The sequence below is a fragment of the Sabethes cyaneus genome, chromosome 3, assembly GCF_943734655.1.
Source record: "Sabethes cyaneus chromosome 3, idSabCyanKW18_F2, whole genome shotgun sequence".
NCBI classification, from domain to species: Eukaryota; Metazoa; Arthropoda; class Insecta; order Diptera; family Culicidae; genus Sabethes; species Sabethes cyaneus.
This window is the reverse complement of record NC_071355.1, coordinates 247,202,356-247,218,633: the sequence shown is the minus strand read 5'-3', so window position 1 is coordinate 247,218,633 and position 16,278 is coordinate 247,202,356. Positions and strand designations below refer to the sequence as shown.

The following is a 16,278-nucleotide window of genomic DNA, read 5'->3' as shown; positions in this document are numbered from 1 at the left end:
TTTGCAAATGGACACTGATGAAGACTCGAAGGCATGAAGTCCGGCTCGCTTCATTGTCTGCTGGATGAACCAGACGGAAAAATTGACCTTATTGGCCACGTCCCGATTCGAAGGGTGCTGACTGTGCTTGAAATAATCCCTCACCTTTGATGCTTTCACGGGGTCGACCGTCTTCGCTTTTCTTCCGCTGCCAGCTCCTCTGGGAATTCTTAAACGATTTTACCCCACGAGGCACGGTCGGACCATTCGATTCCCAACTTTATCGTGATTCACATATGGAACTGGCCAGGATTTGCCAGACTGCAACCCATAATTTTTTGTTAAAGCGCTTCTTGCTTGGAAGCCATCTCGTTAACCACGAAATTTTGCACATGTAAACGTTACACTCTAAATTAGTTTTACCCCAAATTTCATCAATTTTTACCCATGCAATAAAAAGTTACACACAAAAGAGTTGCGTTTTTTCCGAGTGCAGTTTTTCATTCTATCCCATTCGCTCTCGGTCTCTCTCAATCTGTCTCATTCTTCCTTCTATTTCATACTCTTTCTCTCCCACACACCCTCTCTCTTTTCTTTGCCAATCTTTTTTCTGCTATTCTCTCTTTTCCTCTGCCGATCTTTGTTTTTTATAGCACTTTTTTTCTTTTGCTCTGATATTCTCTCTTTTGCTATGCCATCGCCTCTTTCTCTTAGTCTGCTTTTGACTCTTAGGTTATAATTTCTTAAAAATATTATGTAAATATATAAAATTGCGTGAAAAGTTTATAGTATCTGGCAAAGTTATTAGTTATTTGCGAGCGAAGATGAACAACGGACCTTCTTACATATCAAACGTGTCCCAAATCTGACATAATAGATATATTATAACATATGACACATACGCAGGCTTCTTTGAACATTTCACTGCAAAGTGCAGTGAGGAATAGATTAGTTTATGCTCTCTTTCTCTCTCTGAGCGGACTCATTCTCCGATTAGCGAAGAACGTTTTTGTCACTTGACTTTATGTACAATGAGCGTGAACATCTTTATGGCGCCGCTTTTGGATTGGAAAATTGGCTCAGATGTCGTTACCAACTATATCAAAGGAATTTGTCTTATATCGAGGAAAAAATTGTCTTATATCGAATTGTCTTATATCGAGGTTGTTTTGTTACGAGGTTGACTTATATCGAGGTATCCCTGTATTTGTGATCTTAATTTTCATAATTATTGACTACAAGTACACTATTAAATATACAAGTTAGTTTCAAATAAATGGTGTTTACATAACGAGCCTCGTTTCGTATGACAATTTAGCATTGTTTGTTTTTGTGCCTCATTTGTTGCATCCACATCGAAACCGCGCATTGTTTTCGACAAATTACATTTCAATTAAATTGGATCTTTATCTAGCTCCCCCTTCTACTAACAACAATTCCTTTCCCGAAATGCTCGTGAAGATGCAGAGGATTCCCTGGTCTTTGGTAGCAACAAGTATTGGACTAACATTCCTTCCCATCCCACCAGGACCCACATTCGGACATGCTGGCGCCGGTATTGATTAGCATGCAGGGACTGATAAGGTTGCACAATGAGGAACAGTGTGTTGTCCTAAGTATGCTTTTTCCAGCCATCCAGCCATCCTTTCGCGCGCCGCATTTTTCATTAAGAATTGTAACATTCTCAAAAATAACTACATGTACAGCGGTCAGTCCCGGCGTAGTGGTTAGCATTCATGCCTCTCATGCCGAGGACCCGGGCTAAAATCCCAATCCCGCAGAAGTCACGAATGACCCAAGCTGGTTAAAGTGACTATAATCGAACAAAAAAAACTACATGCTCACAAATTTTCCTAGTTGTGTTAATTAAGGTAAAAAATTGCAGGAATTTAAACGTTTTGACAAAAATGTTGAGTGGCAGACTTAGGGGCGCTTACGGTACATTTTTTCTTCTATCTTTTCCTGTTGAAGCCCCACAGAATGCATGATCTTAAGTTCACCTATACCATGCCCCACCTTCTCTATTATATTTAATGTAAAACAAAATTATTCTTTTGTGGTGTAACCTGAAAATCCACCTTCAAGTCCAATTCCATGTCCCATTTTTTGTCCCATTTCATGTTTGTGCCGTTTGAGGTCAAATGTACACTACCAATTTTAGCTTCTATTTTAATTTTAATTTTAGATTCTATTTTACATCCTTTTTTAAGTCTCATTACAACTATAAATTCACAAATAATGTTAGTCCAATTTTAAATTCAATTTGATGTAAAATTTCTAGTTTGGTTTCAAGTAACGTAAGCCTAAATTGGTCCCATATAAGTTCCCCGTACTTTGATTTCTAACTGCTTCAATAATGCCAACTGATTCGGAAGAATTTATGACGGTCACGAAAAATATCTGACAAAAAATTTCCAACGCGAAAAACAAATGATCCATTGCAAACCCAACTTCATGTGCTATTTAACTTCAAGTAAATGTAAACTTAAAATTTAACTTCAAGTAAAACTTTAAGTCATATTTCAAATCCCATTTCTTGTCCCATTTAGAGCACTGTTGCTTCAATTTTAACACTATTAAGTACCATTTCAACCTCAATATGAAGTAAAATTTTTAGTTCTATTTGAAGTAAAGCAAGTGCAGATTAGTCCCAATTTAGGTTCAATTTCATGTCCAATTTCAAACCCAATTCAAAACCCATCTTAAGTCCAATTTCAGGTCCAGTTCCATGTTCGATTTCAACTGGGCTAGTTTACTTCGAGGTACGCTACTGGTCTAACAAGCCAGTCATCGAAGGTTTAAATCTCGGCTTAGGCGGAGCTATTAGAGTCAGTAGGATCGTTGCACTAGCCCCACTAATTATCCTGTACTCTAATAACCGGCTGAGCAGTCTGGCGATAAAGAAGGGCCAAGTCCTCAAGATGTTTATAACCCAATGCTTGGCTTTTTTTTTAACACTTTTTTTTATGTTTCATTGGAAATTCTGTATGAAGTCCAACTTAAAGTTCAATTTAATTTCAATCTATTCCAAATTGCCAGTCCTATTTAAAACTTGAAATCAAAAAAAGTATTCAATTTCAATTTGAAATCTAAATTCGAAGGACAGTATCCCGCCTTCTGATTGCGTCTGGGCAACCTAGCGAAGGTCACTAAGCAAACACCTTTCCTGGTATTCTCCTTAGCATATGGAGAGAAAAGTTTAGTCGAGATTTAGTTTGTGTTTTGTTTAGTATTTAGTTTGTGCGAAATGAGTTGTTGTAAGAAAAATTAAGATTTGACAATTTTTCGGAGATTTCTTTGTCTTTTTACTATAAAGATGAGCAAACAGAAGCCTGCTCATATGTTTTCCATAATTGCGCTCTTTTGATACAGAGACAGGTATTTTCGTATTGCAGGTTTTGCCATAAAAATATTATTTAAAGAAAACAGAATGAGATGAGAGTGGATGCTGATTACTAAAAGATCGGAAGTAACCAAGCGTTAAACAGAACATTCCGATGCACTGTTGAGTGACGAGGAACTCTCAGTCGTTGAATGGTACAGAATGGAGATTGAGGATAAGGCTTCGTGCACAAATTACGTAACGCTTGGAGGGGAGGGGAGGGGGTCGAGTTTGCGTTACTTTTTGTTACATAGGGGGGAGGGGGAGTCAGAAGAACAGTTACGTAACAAAATTATGAATACCAAAAAATATCTGCAAAACGAAGAAAGGACGAGTTGATGGCGTGAAATAGTGAATTGGTTTAGACTGATGGAGATTCAAATTCAAAATTATAGTTTGTAGCTGATGAAGACGTTCCTACTACATTTCCGAATGTATTGTGCAACCAGGACAAAATTGGACTTCCGAAAAAACGGCAACAATTTTTTTCCGTACCGTGCATTAAACCTAGTGTCGGAAGTAGTGCGCTGTGCTGTGTATCACGTCTCATTTGCTATACAGCGCACTACCTCCGACACTAGCGTTAATGTACGTACCGTACCGGCAGAAAAATCATTTGCCGTTTTTTTTCGGAAGTTCAATTTAGTGCTGGCGACACAATATTATGGTTGAAAACCAATTGACCTCAACATGGATCAGTGCCTGATTGTTGTTTTTAATATGATTTTCTTCAATTCGTTAAAATAAAAAAATATACGATTTATGTATTTTTTTAATGTCAAGGGGGGGGGGTTTGGTCAACGTTACGTAATTTATTGGGGGGGTTATACCAAGCGTTACTTATCGTTACATGGGGGAGGGAGGGGGTTCAAAATCCAGAATTTTTGCGTTACGTAATTTGTGTACCACGCCTAATGGACAATCAATGGAAAAAAGCATCAGCAGAATTTTTGCTGAACTGCTTAAACTTGACAGTGAAAGGCTGTATTGTGCTGTCCATCTGGTCAATCTATTGATATGGTCTGCAGGAAAACTACCAACGGACTAATTGAAAATCTCGTATGCTCGACCTACCTGCAAGGCCGTCCACTCAGAAGCAGTAATTGTCGAGGTATAATTCTCGTCAAGGCGGTATACAAAAATTCTCTCCGTCATCTTGCTCCGCGGACTAAAACCGTTAGAGGAATCAGTAGTTTTCGAGCGGGACGCTTCACAACAAACAAGATAGACTAATCTCAAGTTTTTAGTCTTGACCTTGAAATGCGGTCATACATAAGGTTTTTTTCTAATTCCCGTCGTAATATGTAAAGCCATTCTAATTTTCATCATTTGTTGGATGGATTTAATGAATACTCCAAAAGTTTTTGTGCTGATTTGACTAAAACACACTTACCTTCCGCTCCGTGAACTTTTAAATCACTGAAAAGCGATTATTAAAGCATATTATTGAAATTGCGCAACTGACTTTATTTCTAAAATCCGTCGTACCGTTTTAAAATCCGTCCATCAAAATTTTTCATCGTCCGAACTTAAAATCACAACAATGTTTACGAAGCTAACGCGCATGTATTTGTGTAGGACGGCATGACAAATGCCTTGCGTGAGTTATTTTCATTTATGAATGACGGAAATTAAAACGATTAGTCGACATTGTCTTCTTCGTCGCACGAAAAAACGTAGGAAATTTGGCTGGTAGGACTTCTTTAATGATAAAAAGCATTTAAATAGATCTCAGCTCACTTTGATTCATCGCGTATGATAGACAACAAACTAAAATATTAGGGAATAACTAGTTTTGCATTGTGTGTCATAAAAATGCTGATATTTTTGACAATTTGTGTTGGATAGGACGGGAATAGGCAATTACGACGATGTAGCAACATACCCTATATATTAATATTTTTTGAAACGATGGTTCTACAATTGATGAAGGGACGGTAGGGGAAAGAAATGAAAATTTTTTGGTGAAGGAGGGGAATAGCGGAAAGGAAGGGGGGAGGGGGTATTGGTAGCTATGCTTGACAAGTAGTCATTTTGACTCCTACCTTTTGTCCAATGCTGGAAGGTGCATGAGTCGAACCAAGCTGTAATCTGAGATTATAACCGGATTCGAACCTCAGTAATCTTTGTGATTATATTATACATCTTAAGAAGGTTTAATGGATGACACTTGGTGGCTCAACAGCAGCCTCAAATTTACTTTTCTTTATACTACTGATATGCTAAAAGCTGCAATATTTACGTTTGAATGAAACATTTTTTATTATATTCGAGTTTTCAAGACAGTAATGTACCTACAAAGAGACGACAACAGTACTGAACAAAGCACCTTCTTTGTTTTGGAAAAAAGGCGGCGCATGGTTGTTTTTCAATTCGGTACCGGTTCAAGTGGTACCGAATTTACGATAAATGTTATAAATGTTAGATATCTTTAATTTTTTTTAATTTGATAAATTTGTTTAAAATTGAAATTGTTCGTTTAGAATTAAAATGCCATAAAATTGTGTCTGCGCTGCTCAGAGTTCGTGAGAGTTTTCCAAATATAAAGGTAAAAATTCATATATTGAAATCTGAAATCTGATTTAAAAATCCAATACAGCCAGAATGCTTTTACCCAGAATCTGCATTCTGAGTGGTTCTCCATTACGGTCTGACGTTTAAAAATTAAAAGTGCTAATGTTACGCATTTTTATGCTAACAGTTTTTAAAAATTTACCACCGACTTTCCTTTAAACAGCAAGTTGATTAATGCAGATTATCACTCTCCCGAACCGCTTCATCAGCAATGCGGTTCTCAGCATTAAAATTCATTACAGCAACTCGCTCTCTCGGGCAACCCCCGCGAGGGCACAGCTTCATCGTGCTTCACAGTATAGTCCTGTGTCCTGTGCGTCGTCATTGCCGTCGTCCGAGCTTGAAACCCAACAATGCAGTTCATTAGTCATTCCTGGTACTTACCCAGCAGGTCCCATTCCCCGTTCGTCACGAAACTACTGACGTCCCCGCCAGCTTCGTCTTGCAACTGCAAGTCTAGCTGTGATGTGGCCAGAACGGATGGTCCAGATAGTGGTGACAATTTCCCGATGAACACAGTTGAAAAAGAAAGCAGGAAAGAAGATGAAAAAAATATCCTTGTTAGTGGTCAAAGCACAGTCCGCACACTCACACTCGGGCGCAGGTTCGATTCAATCGGGATGGTGAAGACAAAGGTTGTTTAAAAATGCATAAAGGAGTTTACTTCGAAAGCGAAACACATTTCGATGCTTGGTTCTAGAGAGGAAGCGTATGAAAACCGCATGCATAACTAATGAGTGTATTGCTGTACAAAGTAAAGAACACGCGGAAATGGTCGATTAGTTGCCGTTGCCGATGTGAGAACCGTCTAATACGTTGCAAACTATAACTTGATAACGGAAGGGTAGCATTAAAACGAATGCAAATGGTTCGTGGGTACGGGTGTCCTCCGGCACGGGGGGAACTCGACTCTGGCTCTGTGTGTAGGTTAGAATTAGCGCAAAAACAAAACTTGTCAATCTCAACGAGGATTTGCGTCAACGCGGGGTGTTTGTTTTGTGAGGGGCGGGCGGTGGATGCAGGGTGATCCTTACGGTACGGGCAGGCACTTTCTGGACCTGGAGATCATTCCGGTTGTTTATTTGGAAATCAATCGAAGTCCAGAAATCGTTAAGGATGTTCACCACCTTACGGAGCTACGGATTTCGGTTGCTTGAAAACTTGGGTGCAAGTCTTTTTTTTGTATACGCTAAGAGTGCAAAAGTGAGTCTAAAGTAATTCACCGCTTTGGTTCTCTGAATGAGAAGGATACATTTTTTTATGATTTATTTATGTAGATTTTTTTTTGGGTGGGGTTAGTTCAGAATGGCGATGATATGATTCATTCGATAGTTTGTATGATGGTTTTTCCTCTCATTGGGGTTTGGTTTTGCATGTTTTTGGATGTCACCACTGCAGGCTGATCATCACTGGATCTAGCGCGCTCATTCGATAGTCATGCGACGGACTCCGATTCACCGAAGTCTTTTTCGGAGTGCACCCAGCGCGACTGCCGACGCAATGTAGTCTGCTACGCGTACAGCGCCCGGAAGCGAAACCGAAAAAGTCTTTCGAGCGTCGAGGACCCGTCGTCCTGTCGGCGACGTGACGAAGTGTGACGATTGTGGATATCGGGCTGTGCGTGTTCTGCGATGGTTGTTTGTTTCGGAACAACAACAACAACATTGATTTCGTATGAAACTGATAACGGATGATTTGATGGAGGCGGGATCGGTTCCGGTGAGGAAGAAGGGACTCGAGAAAGTATTTACAAAACTAGGTGTACTAAATCAAACCAGTCTAGCAAACAGAATTGTGGCAGACAAAAATTGCAGTTAAAAAAAATGATGATAATAATAAGATATTCCAGACTCTAAAACATACGCCCTAGCCTTAGTATTATTCTAGAGCTAACAGAAGCGACTCTTTTTGTACGGAAGCGCAGCGGCTAATTTGGATTCTTTTAACTTTAGCTACACCACTGCCAACCAATTCCAAGTAACAGCTTAAGTTTTATACACTCTTATTGTTGTTTTAATGAACAATTTTGATCATTAGAACCCTTATAAGTATACAATAAAACCTGCAGTGCTACTGGGATTAACTAACTGTCATCTAAGCTCCAATGAACGAAACGCGCTCGCTAACATTCGGTTTTTTGTTATGTACAAAACGAGAAAGCTCACTCGATCTAAAGTTCGGTCTAGAAAAAAGTTCAATCAAAGCGCAGCGCTAGCAGACTGCCTCTAGAGATGGCGGCTGGAAAAGAAAACGAAAAACCTAGCACGGATCTGAAAGGCGAAATTTCCTAAGGAAATTTCCAAACATTGCTCGCAAGTGTGTAGGCAAATCATCATCAATCATTCAGGAAGGCGAAAATCCGCTACTGAAAGTAAGAAAAAAAACGAAACAATCTCTAATCGAAGAAAAAAGTATAATGCAAAGGAAAAGTCTCGGACAAAAAAGAACTCTAGGTGAAATCATTTGCCGGAAAAAAGAGAAAGACTGAAGAAGAACATAAGAACATCACTTCGTTTTTTTTTGGTTTTCAAAACATAAAATTCACGCAAATTGTTTTTTTTTTTTGGTGTGTGGGTGTGTTCATAGTTTTCAAATTTACCTGGAAACCATCATATGTCCAACTACCAAACTTCATTTCACATCTTTGATCATCAAATGGAAACCACGTTATATCTATTTTACATGTTGATTTGAAGATTCCTGGTGGCACATACAAACAAGAACCATTACTACGTACGACTACATTTGTTGGATATGTGCCATCAAAGCCTTCATCAGCACTAAAATATAAATATACGGTAATGATGAATTTTCCAACTGCTGCTCACTTTCATTTCTTTTTCGCTAAGAGTAACAAGAGGTGTGTTTAAAATCTGTCTAGATTAAAGTAAGATTAGTATATCGGTTAGGTTAATTTTTGTGTTAGGAACAGTTGTTAGTTGGTGGTTATTATATCATTCTCATGGAAAACGAAACGAAAGAAAACTCAAAAGACGAGATAGAAAGAGAGAGAGACAGAACAAAACAGTTTTGCACTAGTATGTGTGTATGTGAGTGAAGTGTATGGAAAGTTAGCTGGTAGAAGCATCTAAGCGATATATTTTTTTTATTAACAGTGATGGGTGGTGAAATGTGTGTTGGTGTGTGGTGGTGACGTGTGTAACGGTGCTTTCCGGCGGTAGTGTGGTGATTAGTGAGTGAGATTTTTTTTTGTGACTAAGGGGTGACGGGCAGAAATGGACGGTTCCTCTGAATGATTCTCGTACGTTTGCTTGTTTCGAACGCAACAAAACTCGCTCGTCGTCAACCGGAAATGGGGGCGCCCGGTCAACGGAGGGATAATTCGCCGGAACCAAATCGCGGACGAACGGCAGAAATGTGGTGCTCAGCTACAGTGCGAAAGCGATAGTAGCTTCGAACGATGACAGTAAAAAAGTGAGTGAGAGAGAGACAGAAAGATAAACGAAAACAATGAGACAGAGATGGTGGCCGAGGAATTTGATGCACATTTTCCCGAGCCATCTCTGTCTCCATGCACAGCATACTCTGATGTTACTGCACGGTAGCATAACAAGAATAGAGAAGCCGGACGAAAGATGGGTATTCAGTCCTTTCCGGAGGTGAAATCTACTCGGTGGCCGTCTGTATGCGCCGGTGTGAGCGGAGTGTATGTGCATTCGTCTGTATGTGTGTTTGTTTTGTGCGTACGGCCAGCGATCCGGTGCTGGTTGGGCTGGTGAATTTCGGAAATTTTTGTTCGACCGTGCGGTTCCCTGAAATTATCCCTCGGTCCACCGCGCCCCAACGGTTTCGGACAGCCATCTGTCCGCTTTTGGTTGTGTTTTATTGTTTGGTGAGCAACAAGCGAATTTCCTTGCGCAAGGGGGGTTTTGGCATAACTCCAATGTTTGACGATCACACACAGGTTCCACTGGTGGTGCGCTCCTCGGCCGTGCACTGCTCGCCGGAAGTGAAGCGTGTCCCGTGCGCCTACTTCACCGGGGGCGGGTCGGTTTTGGTGCGGACGGGGCCACACTCTGCAACGTGACAACCCGGGGGGTCGAGAGAGGGTGACCTTTAAGGGGAGAAACGCTTGATTGGGGGTTCCGTTCTGTTTTGTTGCTTCGCGGGATTGTTAAAGCAATATTATCGCATCAATTGCTGGAAAAATCCAACCAGCATGTAGCGTTGGATGGCTTTTTTTCGCAGAAAACATGTTCATATTTCGTGTGCCCAACACACTTGAACCACTTTTTTGTTCTTCACATTTGGACGAATGTGCAGAAATTAGTAAGTAGAAGTAAGATAAAACTCCAGCAATTTTGTAAATTTGAACCAGCAATTCCGAACGAAATGCAGAATTTGTTTAAACTTTAAGCTTTCCTTCAATTACGACTGATTTTCACTACAACGTCATAGTGATTCGAATATCTGGCACCTGATTGTTTAGACCGACATAATAACCAGTCCAATCTAAAATAAACATTTTAAAACAGTATTTATTTGAATAAACTTCAAATTTTTAGCTCACAAGCCAATTTTTAAAATATCTGAAATTTTGGCAGCACTGCCAGATGTTTGCTCCTGACGTTGTTCTTTGCTACTTTTATATTTTAAAGTATATTTTAAGGAAATTAGCTGCTGAGATTAGTTAAAAGAATTTTCGTTAAACTGCAATGATTTGTACGGATTATCTTTGAAAGATTTCTGTTTTGTGCACAGTTAGTAACTGCACGACTAATATTGAAGGTTTTATCACACCCTTATGATGGTTTTCGTGACCAAAATTGGTCTCAAATGTGTAACGGCAGAGTGCAATCTAATTCAAAATTGTTATTTGGATAGTAACTGGGTATAACTGAACACAGTAATAGCGCTGACGGACAGACCAAACTCTTGCGTCCAAAACGCACAATTTAAAAAAAAGTGTGCTACATAGCATAACCGCAATTAATTAGCAATTCTATGAATCATGTCCGTTTGCTTGTGATAATAGTCAAACCCATATGATTCTATTTAAGTATGTCATATTAGTACCATATTAGAAAATTTCTAAGAATACAGGTAAAGTTGGAATTAGGGAATACAAATCCCTCCTACTTTCCCTCTATTTAGTAGGTTCGCGTAATGGAAGGCTAACGGGAGCGTTTGCTGATTCGTCGGTGTGTTTAATCAATCGGCTAGACCTGACTAGGTTGAATATTTAGTAGGGTGATAAATTAGAGCTAGCCTATCCAACCAGACGAAATAGGTTGATCAATCGGGAGATAAAATTTATTTAGTTCACCCCCGACGATAAGAGATTAAATTCCCTAACGCGTCGGGTGACTGAGACAACCTATCAATACAATCCGACGAAATCAGTTGATTAATAAGGGCTCTTAGGCGCGCCCTATTTCGTCTGCAGGTACGTAAAGTAACACCTTTCAAAGTGAAGGTGAGGTGATTACCATTAGGTAGATTTGAACGGGTATTAAGATTGAGCCGAGAAAAGCCCATGGCCAATTTGTCTTAAAGTTGAGTTGACGAGAGAGCCATGGCCAATGAATGTTATGGCCAACACGCAAAGGTGAGCCGGGAATAGGCCACGACAACTGTAAATTAGGAGATTGTGTAGGGAAAAGCCCCTAACCAACACCTATGAAGATTGAGTCGAGATGAATCTAATGTCAATGGTTTGAAAACACTAAAACGCTGGATAGGTAGAATATTATGACCATTGACTTCAGGAAAAAAGGCTCGTAGGCGTACAAAATCAATGATAAGATATTGTTCATTTACGCAGGGGGAGGATGTAGCGTTCTGGCATTTATACCATGCAAGAGGATTTACCTAGAATATGTAATGTACGTTATTTACAAATTATTTGGATAGTTGATGATAGCATGTAACTGACACAGAGAGAAGGTGACGATTGACATCTTCCAGGAAGTCGGAAATTAGTCGTGGAGATGGCGAGTCCCCAGTAAACCATTTGGTTTGTATATCTCGATTGCAACTGAGAAATATAACATCATATCTGAATGAAAAAGTTATATTTCACGCCAGATAAGAACATATAAGTACCAAAGTGGAGGCAATGTACGTGCGAAAGTTTTGAAAATTACTTGTAAATCTATCTTGCATTTTATACAGCAGTTTTTATAACACGCAACTTAATACTCCTGGATATATGATTAAGATATAACTTAATATTGCAATCATCTATACTGCTTTATAATTCATAGTCATGTGTTGTAAATACACGTACAACGGCAAAACAATTTATTATTTACTTTGTTTTGACATATTCTAATCATTATACAATTCCAATATAAAATTTCACGTTGAAAACGATTCAACGTGAACTTTCTATTACGATGTTCTGTTATCTGGGTCACAGGATATCACAGTGAAGGCACATGGGGAAACTTTGCAAAATCTGGAGCGTTCCCATCGTGATTCAACCATCTCAAAAGTGATGTATAAGTTCAAGGATTCATTAACAGTGAAGTACAAACCAGGAAGAAACGGCAACCAGAACTAGCATGCAGGAAGATGGAGAGAATTTCACCCGAAATCCGAACATTGCAACACGTGATGTTCCCTAGAAGGTTGGCGTTTCAAAAAGCTACGTCCAAAAAGACAAAGGCAAAAGCTGAATAACAGGCATACAAAGTTCAAAACTTTCCAAACCGTGATGGACATCAGCTAACTGTATGTGCCAAAACCCGCGCTAGAATGCCCTACACGGTTATGTTGACCAGATACAACTGCTTTTTGATGGATGATGGAACATACATTAAAGTTGACTACCATCAAATCCCAGAACAGGGGCTTTGCAATGGAAAAGATGGTTAAAAGTGGATAATCGTTTCATAAAGAAGGAAATGTCCAAATTCATATCGAAATATCTCATTTGGGGGGCTGTATAGTGGCAAGCGAAGAGAAATTTTTGTCACAAAAGATACCATCAATGCAATCAAAATTTACAAGATTGAGTGTCTCCAAAAACGTCTTTTGCCATTTTTGAAGCAGCATAATGGCTGACACTATTTTGGCTGGATTTAGCTTCATTGATTTATTGTAAGGGCGTATTGGAATGGTGTGAGGCTAATTCAGTATGGACCACCGAACTGCCCTGAACGACGGAAGTGGAAAAAATTATAAAAAGATCAACTGTCGAATTTCGTGATAGCTAAGCTACATTTGTGGGAAGTTTGAATTTGTTATTTTAATTGGAAGTATAGATAAGCTTGTAGAAGTTTATGGAGTACACCAGGTGGAGTGAGATCTGGCGGAGAGTACTCGGTGTCCGAGGAATTGGAGAGCGGTAGCTCTCAACCGAGTTACATGGAGAAACTTTGTTCAACAGATTTTGTCTTAGGACGGCAAGTCACCTAAGTAAGTAAGTACACCTACTGGTAAATCATGTAAAGAATGTTCAACCTACAACAGATAATGATTTCGCTCTGGACAGCCTAAATAATTCGAAGACGTAGGATTGGCTTTAGTCATTGTAAATCCAAGTCAAGTGCCAGAAGAGATCACGAGAAGAGACTACGTATCTGATGGGACTAAAAGGGTGTTGCGTATTCTGAGTTACTTAAACCTGGCGATTCTATTACGAGTGCTCAATCTATATTAACGCGTTTGAGTATATATTGCGTTACGCGAAAAATGGGCAAAATTGCCAGAATAGGCAAAAGTCGCAATAACATTCTACTGCATGACAATGTATGGCCTCTTGTCGCAAAAGTCATCAAAAAATATTTGGAAACGGACGGATACAGCACGACTTAGCTATGCTACTATACCGTAACTATATCACTTCACAAGACGAAACAATATTTTCTAGACAGAATTTGAAAATCGTCCTACGGGAAGGACAATGAGTAACAAAAAGTAATGGAGAACATGCCACCTAAGCTGTTACTTCCATTTGTTTTTTTTTTTTTTTTTTTTCAACTTAAAACGTGAAGTATTTGATCTTAGGCAAGCGGCCCCAATTAATTGTTGTACTCCCAATAAAAATGTCACCAAATTTTTTCAGCTGCCTGCAAAAAAACCTGAACCTTCGCTTTGAAGAATGGATGTTTGATCAAAAGGTTCATACCTTGCATCAGTCTTTAACAGCTGTCAAAATTACTGCTTAATTGTATGCCTTGCGCAGGCTGTAAGTTTCCTGCTGTTAATGTTATTGTGTTCACCTTGGTGAGCTTAGATGTTTATTACGGTGTCGTTAGCATAACGGGAAGAACAGAGCACTTTCAAGCGAGTGTTTCAGTTAAGTAGTTTTCTTTTTAGATTTGCGAGTTTTAATTGTGCTGAATGCTGATGGATATATTTAAAAACTTTACGTTGCTTATGTCGCGTATTCAATATGGATCGAATGACTTCTTTCCACCTAGCAGGCACCATCGTAAAAATGCTCGGATCAAGCCAATGATATATTTTCCATGTAAGTTGATGTTTAGAGGTTGAAATTGTGCTTTACATAAAAAATTTATGAGAACGAATCCTAACCGATTGTACTATTGCAGCCAATCGTTTTATTATAAATGGGCGGCCTTACCGGTTAGGGAGTTAATCGTACTCGAACTTTCGTAAAAGTGCAATATTTTGCTAAGCATTATTTATCTGCGAGAGAGACTCTGAAGGTCCGGCCAAACAAACTGCATGTTTCCGTTTCGAGCCTCAAACATGCAAACAAGATTACTACTTTTGAGCTCTTTGTGTGGGAGTATAGATCCCTGCCCATGTAGTGGAGATTGACAGTATAGTCAGCGATGCTAGTCTAACCGTCAAGGACCTTCTGGACTTTGGAATTTGTCGTCTCAAGGTTTCAAATATCTATCCAGCATTGACTTTTAACTGCAAGCGATTGCATAAGGTATCGTTTGACAATGATACTAAGGAGTATACTACGTATGCAGCCCCGTGCGGTCGCTCTAACAGGATTTTGTTTGAAATGTCTTATAATAGGAGCGATCCTAGTGATCCAATATCCATGAACTCCCATGAAACCTTTGTCCTCTGACGGGTCTGAAACTAGCGATCCATTTGAGTAGTCTTCTTTTGCCATTGCTAGAGAGTTTTCAAAAAAAAGGTGTGCAAGGCTACCCAAAACGGGCTTAACATATCCATAAATCGAATGGCGAATCAAGACTTGCTAGACTTGACGGAATTTAAGAAGATTCTAGCACGTTAAGCTTTAAGCACCGGAAAATCTCGTATGTTTCAATGCGATGACAGATTCACAGATTGTGAGTCAGATTTTTAAAACTATCACCATTATCACCTGATCGCCTTAAATTATTTCTTTTGGCGTTTTTGGTATTTAGCCTCCTTGCAATGGATGTATTCTTCAATGACTAATTCATTGTTGAGGTGGGGGACTCAGACAATGTAATTTACAGTTCGAAAAATCTGCCCAGCCTTGCTAAAAGACGCTTGATGTATTTATTCAACAACCTTAAAAATATAGTCTAATGTCTAGAGGCCATTGGGTCTAATCAGACAGCTTATTATTAGATACACAATTTGGTTTTAGGCAGACCAAAGGGAACAACGATTGTCAATTTAGGATTTCAATTGATTTTTGACGATTTTGATGCTTTTTACTGTGCACAATTAAAATCGAAATTCCCATGAACTAATAATAATTCCTTTGAGCTTTGTATGTATGTTCTCAATTAACTATCAAATGAACAATTTTCAAACAGATTCGCAGAATTAAAATCCAATCAAATAAATTGACAAATTGTGAATTCTGGAAGTCCTCCGAACCAATACCTTCCGAATCTCAAAAGGCCACCCTCCCTCGGACCTCCCGGCTGCCACTTTAACACAACAAGCATATAATTTCATAAACCTAAACCTGCAAAAATTCGATCAACGAGAATTGCTAGCTGGCCAATTGCCGGGGTGATAACTTCAAGCTTGATACCGGCTCAGCATCAGCAGCAGCAGCAGCCTAGCCTAGCTGCTTCCCCGTCCAACCGTCCGTCGCCGTCCGGAGTCGTTGCCGTGACCCACAACCAACGGACGAACGGACGGTGGGCGTGCTTCGCAGCCAGTTCCGTACGCCGCCGGTTTCCTGGAAACCCGGTACCGAGCTTCAAATTAATTCGATTCAATTGTTACCCCTGCGCGCGCGCCCAATTCTCGCATCACCGGAGAAGACGGCTGCTTCTCTGAAAGAGAGCGGCGCCGGTCCTCATAATCCTGCGGTCTGCTAACTGTTTGTTTCGCGGGATGGTGGAAGGTTGTGTGCTGGAAAATGATGTCGAGGGCAGGGGGTGGGGGCGTGAGGGCTGTTTGAGGGCAGAGCAAAGTGCGACCCGAACATCGACACCAACCCG

At 39.7% G+C, this 16,278-nt stretch overlaps 1 protein-coding gene across 1 annotated transcript in view; it reads right to left on the bottom strand.

The window, feature by feature from the left end:
- Nucleotides 1-16,278, bottom strand: part of LOC128742960 (neuronal acetylcholine receptor subunit alpha-7-like) — a 112,233-nt gene that overhangs the window by 30,191 nt on the left and 65,764 nt on the right. The window contains exons 5-6 of the mRNA XM_053839460.1: nt 8,535-8,715; nt 6,320-6,395 (exon numbers count right to left, since the gene is read on the bottom strand). Of these exons, the coding sequence (XP_053695435.1) occupies nt 6,320-6,395; nt 8,535-8,715 (257 nt within the window). The remainder of the gene's footprint in view (nt 1-6,319; nt 6,396-8,534; nt 8,716-16,278) is intronic.